Source organism: Bidens hawaiensis, unplaced genomic scaffold (genome assembly GCF_021521415.1).
Source record: "Bidens hawaiensis isolate Kalapana, Puna unplaced genomic scaffold, B.hawaiensis_p1.1 tig00050797_1, whole genome shotgun sequence".
Classification (NCBI taxonomy): Eukaryota; Viridiplantae; Streptophyta; class Magnoliopsida; order Asterales; family Asteraceae; genus Bidens; species Bidens hawaiensis.
Window position 1 is genome coordinate 29,841 of NW_027506175.1, and position 7,272 is coordinate 37,112.

The 7,272-nt window shown below is 33.4% G+C and overlaps 1 protein-coding gene across 1 annotated transcript; it reads right to left on the reverse strand.

Moving 5' to 3' along the window:
• Positions 1–658: 658 nt before the first annotated feature.
• Positions 659–6,525, reverse strand: LOC143616985 (PTI1-like tyrosine-protein kinase At3g15890). Its single transcript, XM_077089667.1, has 4 exons — positions 6,360–6,525; positions 6,137–6,284; positions 2,743–3,005; positions 659–1,422 (listed from the first exon to the last, which is right to left on the reverse strand). The coding sequence occupies exons 1-4, from the start codon at positions 6,404–6,406 to the stop codon at positions 702–704; spliced, it is 1,179 nt and encodes a 392-aa protein (XP_076945782.1). The 5' UTR covers positions 6,407–6,525; the 3' UTR covers positions 659–701.
• Positions 6,526–7,272: the final 747 nt, after the last annotated feature.

The following is a 7,272-nucleotide window of genomic DNA, read 5'->3' on the forward strand; positions in this document are numbered from 1 at the left end:
GTTAGATCTGCTTTCGGGTCGACCTACATATGCCCAACAGGAGTTGCCCACGTAAGCTCCTATCAAGTGAGCCCAACTTTTCTTTCTTCCAATATTAAATAGTTGACACAACATAATGATGACCTATGTCACAGCAAGGCTACCTCGTTGCCTAAATTTGATAAGCAGGCTGCATACTTGCCTTGATTAAGAGGGTTATCACGGTGCCCAACAAGTATGACAAGGCATGTGTAGTCATCTTATTCAAATTCACGTCAACGAGGTAGCCTTGAGTGACATATATCATCATCATGTTGTGCCAATAAATATTGGGAGGACGAAAAGTTGGGCTTAGTCGGTGCCTAGAGATGCACAAGCAACTTATGTGGCTAACTCTTGTTGGCCATGCCTATATTACCCAAATTTTTAGTGCCTATTTTGTAAAAGATGTGCCAAGATTCCTACTTTGATAATTTTCCTTATACATTCATATGTGCTTTAGAGTTAAGTTTTCAACAATACCAAATGACAATGTATTAAGAATATTGCAATTTACAACCCCAATTTATATAACAAATAATTTAAAGATACATAGAAACTCCGTTTAAACAGATAATTATCAGCATAAGGAGATTAAACAAAATATTTTTGTAACATCCAAGACCAGCATCCGAAAAACTGGTACTTTCGACGTTTTCAATTGGTTAAACAAGAGATTGTAATTATCCTTTCTTTCCCATTCTGTCTGCATACCTCTTGTATGGATCATGCATCCTCTGCACATTGCTCATGGCACCAAAAACTCCATAAGCATCACTTTCATCATACGCGTCACCCTTTCGATCCCCGTTATAATCATCTTCATCGTCATCATCACTAGCTTGATCCTTAGCCACAAGATCATCTCCATATTTGACACTCTTTAACCTCAACTGCATCACATTCCCCTTAGGTTCATACCCTTTAAGCAGCCTCACAACTTCCTTCATATTCGGCCTCCTTTCGGGCTCACTCTGCACACAAAGTGCAGCCGCATTTATGAACTGTTTCAACCGATCTTCGTCAAAATTGCCTCTCAATTTCGGGTCAGCCAAGTCACGAAACCTTCCCTTTTCAATGTAGGGTTCAGCCCATTCGGTTATGGTTCGTTTTACACCTCCCGGGAGTTTCTCAATCGGTTTTCGTCCTGTTACGAGTTCTAGGAGAAGAATGCCAAAGCTGTAAACATCGCAACTTTCCGAGACCTTACCCCACATGGCGTATTCAGGGGCTAAGTAACCTAGGGTGCCCTTGACCCTGGTGGTCATGTGGCTAACACCATCTGGAATTAGCTTGGCGAATCCAAAGTCAGCTACTAGTGGTTCGAAGTTGGAGTCTAGGAGGACATTACTTGCCTTAATGTCTCTGTGGATTATGTGGGGTGTAACTTCATGGTGCAAGTACCTGCAACATCAAATATGTTAAAATAAAAGCTAGAGGAAAGAAATACAAACTGAGTACTGTTGGAATCAAATGACTATCATGAAGAACATGCGTATTATTATTGAATCTGTGATGTGAATTACAGAAAGATCGACACTTCTTATCGTTCTTGACCGCCCTATATAAACATACAGAAAAGACGCATCGATTATGAAATCAACTCAACCTTACAATTGTATTAAACAGTTTACTTTCTATGTTTACATGATGAGCCTTCAACTAATACAAATATATAAAAGACTCTAAACTAATTAATCTTCCATTAATCTAAACCAATAAATAATAATAAACTTAAATAACTAAGTCTAGCTTATATTCTAATACTAAGCACAGTGTTTTAAAATATATCTATATGAAGTATGAATATTACAACTTTTAAGCATAGTTTTGAATGTGTTCTATTAATTTTTGTTACAACGTACGACCTTTGTATGAAAATTGTAATAGCTTTTCTGCATGCTAAAATTGAAATTATTTATTTTTTGGGCCCGTTTAGCAAGTCCATGTCATGACCAGAAAAAGACAGATAAATAAATATAATTTCATTTGTGATAAAAAAATATATAAAATCACCAAATCTTTACAATTTAACGAGAGGAAGAATTATCAAAATAGCCATTTTTACCAAAAAGTTTATAAAACAAATACCCAAACGAATATAGACATATTCCAATAATATTAGGCTCCTCGGGCACCTCTATAAGCATCAAGGGAGCCTATTGGTCTTCCTTTCTAAATGACTTGACATATATCTTAAGTTGCCTTAGATAAATAGGCTACACCTGAGCTAGGTAGGCCGTGACGAGGTCCCTTTTTACACACACCTATATGGTTAGAATCCATTTGACCAGACAAAGAAACACAAATGAATATTATGATGTTGATTTCATGATGAAAATAATTTAAAAGTGATTAAATCTTTATAAATTAATCCATGCATAAAAATCACATAGACGGCCTTTCAAGTAGCTTTCCTCACCTTCTTGGCAATATTTCCATTCCAAGGGCCGGCATTACTTAAATTTGGCAACCATTGTTTTCAACATCGCAAAAGTATCTACAAGTTGTGTATGTAGGAATGCCAGTTTGGTCGTTTGATGACTAGTAGTTTGATTTACTAAAATATAATATAAGCCAATTAAGTTCCAAAAAAGAATTTCTTGACAATCCATCCGCGTTTAGTTGGTAAAAGTGTGTTTTCTATAGTGTTTATTGAAGCCTACAATATTCTTTATGTGAAAATCCAAAGTGTAAATTAAAAAGGTGTTTAGTGAAGCTTACAATAGTCCTTCTGCCGATCCAATAGCAATTTTCATTCTCTTTTTCCAATCAAGTTGAACTTCAGCCGCAAACTGGCCATGAAGGTGAGACAACAAACTAAGATTAGGCATATAATCATAGACTATAAGTCTTTGTTCGGCCGAAGCACAATAACCCCTTAGTCCCAACAAATTCTTGTGTCGAACCCTGCCAAGAACTTCCACCTCAACCGCAAATTCCATCTCTGCTTTCAAATTCATCGATTTCAGTTGCTTAACTGCAATCTAAAATGTACACAAAACCACATATTACTTAGCGACAAACATATGTTTATAACTGAAATACAAATAGACTGCATCGGTACCCAAGTGTATTTTCAAGGTTGTATGGACAAGTTTGTTTAAGCTCCAAAGGTGTCTAAGTATAAGTGAATTTTTTTCAAAATAGGAAATTAAAGAAGGGTGAAATGGTTTTTAAGAGAGAGAAACGGTTGTAATGGTTTATAGCCATTTGAAATGGCGGATCTCAGATTATATATAGGTCATGTCAGTTTATGTCGGGTGAGGTGGACAACTATTGGGTGTTCCGGCATTTGAAATGGCGGATGTGGTACTTTTATTGTGTGTTCCGCCATTTCAAATGGCAGATGTCACTTTTTTGATCCGCCCCTTTGATCGATGATTCATGTTTCCTAAAGTAGCTTGCCCATATGTGTAAAAAAGACCTCTGCCATTTGAAATGGCAAGTGCCGTCTTGGCATTCGTCGTTTCAAAATGGCAAGTGTGAACAGTACATGTACTAACAGATTTGACCATTGATTGACATGCACAATGCCCCATTTTTCTTTTTATATTTATTAATACATGTTTTTCACTTTTATTTTATTTTTTAAAAAGACATTATTTATAAAAATAATATAATTAATTATTAAAAAATAATTTGTATGTTAAAAAGACTAGTCTGTTTTTACTTTTAATTTTTAATTGTTAATAATTAATTAGTATTATTAAAAAGCTAATAATTAGTATTATTAATTAAAATTATAAAACTAATAAATATAAAAATTGAGTTACTACCATAAAGCAATGGCTCGTACGGTTCGATCTAAAACACAACAATTGAACATTTGAAATAGTCCTTTACTTACTCAAATCAAAAGTTCGTATGGTTCTAATAAACCAAACATGTAACTCATGAATCTTTTTTCAAAATAGGAAATTAATAATACTAATTAATTTTAATAATTAATAATACTAATTAATTTTAATAATAGTGAGAGGTAGTGGGTTCAAACCTCACTATCACCAATTTATATGAGAGATATGAGGAATGACCCTGGCAAGCCAGGGTTCGGGTCCTGATCTCACCCGGTTTTACCGGCTCCTTGCTATTGTGCCGTTTGGCGGGCGTGGGGTCGGGTTTTATCCGGGAATCCCTCAATAGGTGGACCGCTAGGGGCTTCGTCCGTCCGAACTCGTGGCCGGCTCGAGCTACCTTTAGCCATTGGGGGCCGCGTACGGAGTACCCGGCATTACTTTTATTTATATTTATTAGCTTTTTAATGTTAATTAATAATCCTAATTATTAGCTTTTTAATAACACTAATTAATTATTAATAATTAAAAAATAAAAGTAAAAAAATTAAAAATAAAAACAAACTAGTCCTTTTAGTAATACAAATTATTTTTTTAATAATTAATTATATTATTTTTATAAATAATGTCTTTTTAAAAAATAAAATGAAAGTGAAAAACATATGTTAATAAATATAAAAAGAAAAATGGGGCATTATGCTTGTCAATCAATGGTCAAATATGTTAGTACATGTACTATTCACACTTGGCAGTTGAAATGGCGGATGTCAAGACGACACTTGCCATTTCAAATGGCAGATGTCTTTTTTACACATAGGGGCAAACTACTTTGGGAAACGTGAATCGTCAGTCAAAGTGTCGGATCAAAAAGGTGACATCTGCTATTTGAAATGGCGGAACACACAATAAAAGTACCATATCCGTCATTTCAAATGGCGGAACACCCAATAGTTATCCACCTCACCCGACACAAACTGACATGACCTATATATAATCTGAGATCCGCCATTTCAAATGACGGATCTCCTATAAACCATTACAACCATTTCTCTCTTCTAAAAACCATTTCACCCTTTTTTAATTTCCTATTTTGAAAAAAAAAATTGAAGTATAAGTGCATTGCAAATTGTATATATAAGTCAGTGTGATTAGGCTTCAAAGGAGCCTATGTATCAGCATATATGCTACAAAGGTGACTTAAGCATACTTCTATGTTGTTTAAGGCAGTGCGCTTAGCCTTGAGAGGTGTCTAAGGGGGTGTTTGGATGAGCTTTTAAAACTTGCTTATTTGCTATTTGTTTGTTGAAAAGCAAAAGATCGTTTGACAAAACTCCTTCAAAAACTTCAAATTGAAGTTTTCAAAAGTTGCTTTTGCTTTTCAAAAAGAAAATCAGCAAAAAAGCAATTCTAAAAGCTCACCCAAACACCCCCTAAGTATCAAGGTGCCTAAGCGTATTTCAATGTTGTATGGGGATAGTGCTTAGACTAAAGGGTGTAGATGCCATTTTGTTTCTCATTTTAGTATGCCACGTCAACGCCACATCATATCTTACTTACTCCACTATTTTCTACAATATCATGGAAATGGTTACCATTTCACCACTTCCCTATCTTTTTAAATAAAATAATAATATTAATATAAGTAAAGTTAATTTAATATAACTGAAATATGAATATTAAATTTCATGTACAAATGTAAAATAAAAAAAATAATTTCGAGTACTCATCATTATCGGGTAATAAAAAAACGTAAATATTTCGCTAAGCATGCCGGTTCAAGCACGTGTCAAAGTCATTCACCAGACAAAAAAATGTTCTTTTTTTTTCAAAAAATCTGTTTTCGTTAAATTTATACCAGGATGTTTATAAAAAAAATTTATACAAACATATGCATTTAGTATTTTTCATAAAATTAACAAAAACAAGTTATTGACTAAAAACTATTTAACCTACTTAAATAAATATGAAAATATTTTGTTAGTAGATTATACTTAAAATATTAAATTAAAACACATTATGTTAAAAAAAGAAAAAAAAAAACTCCACATTCAAGCACGTGTCAAAGGCATATCTTGAATAGTATTTGTTACACTAGTAAATCTTTAATATGATGTAAAAAAATCTTATAATTAGTGGCCAACACATATGTAGACAGTTCTGAACCTATAAATTTTACTCAATTATAGAATTTTCTGGTCTAGTCACACCTAGAGTGATATAAGTAACATGGTAATTTATCCTAAACTATAGCAAGGGTTTACATTGTTGACGCTACAACATATCATGGTGAAATCAGAAAGAAAACATAACACAAATCTTACCTGAAGACCATCGGACGTTTTGCCCCAGAAAACGCTTCCGAAACCCCCCTCTCCAAGCTTGTTATCTTCACTAAAACCATTAGTGGCTGAATGCAACTCCTTGAAAGTAAAGATTCTCCATGGAGAGTGACCATTGCTTGATGGAATCCTGAGAAGCAATATATACCATTTAAATATATATGACAAAAAGAACTTTATGTAACCCTAATTATATTTTGCATACCCTTCATTAACCTTGTCTGAATCACAACAACTGAAGGAAGAACCCATAGTTTGCTAATGGGTTTTCCAAGACTTTGTTTTTGCTAATTTCCAAATAGAAACTTTTTTTAAGTAGAAGTAGATGACAATCAGGTTCATATTATATGTAAGACTGCCGACGTTGGCCGGCTGAGCTTATGTATCTAATGCAAATTGGTTAAATAAAAAAGTGGCTGCTTGAATATATAAATGATATTGAAATAATGTATTTAAAAATGTAATGTAAAATCTAGTGAAAAACGAAAGCTCTTCTCTCTCGTGACTTCTTTCTGTGGTACAGTTTTTTCCCCGATTAATAGGTGATTTAGAGCATTCTTGAACCGTTCCCTAAAAATATGTGAGGGAGATTTGTAAATTATACAGTATGGCTATGAGTGGCTGTAAGTAGAGGAGAGAGAAAATTTTCTATGAGAAAGTTAAATTTAGGGTTTTACTGTTTACACCGTATAATTTTTTAAAAGTAGTTGTGAGTAGAGGAAGGGGAAAAGATAAAGGTATAAAAAGTATTATTTAATTAAACAGAAGAGAGAAAAACAATGATTTTTAGTGTAATTATGTGATATATATGGGATATATGGTAAGGAATGGGCTGGGAATGCTCTTTCCCAGTCCATTCTCTATCTTCATCTTTATAATTACACTAAAAACACAATCTTTTCTCTTTCATTTTCAATTAAATAATATTTTTTTATACTTTTATCATTACATTTTCTCTCTCATTCACTCACAACCACTTTAAAAAACATTAAAAAATTATAGAGGTGAACAGTGTGTTTCTTCAAATTTAACCATGAACAGTAACATTTTCTCTCTCCTCCTCTCAAAAATACTTTTAACCATCTCTAAAAAATAGAGAACTCTCTCACAAATTTTAG

Excerpts from the sequence above, each read along its gene's own strand:
- LOC143616985 (XM_077089667.1), bottom strand. The coding sequence starts at position 6,406 with ATGGGTTCTTCCTTCAGTTGTTGTGATTCAGACAAGGTTAATGAAGG. Across the intron at positions 3,006-6,136 it reads AAACGTCCGATGGTCTTCAG|ATTGCAGTTAAGCAACTGAA; the intron begins GTAAGATTTGTG and ends TGTACATTTTAG. Across the intron at positions 1,423-2,742 it reads GGATCGGCAGAAGGACTATT|GTACTTGCACCATGAAGTTA; the intron begins GTAAGCTTCACT and ends TTGATGTTGCAG.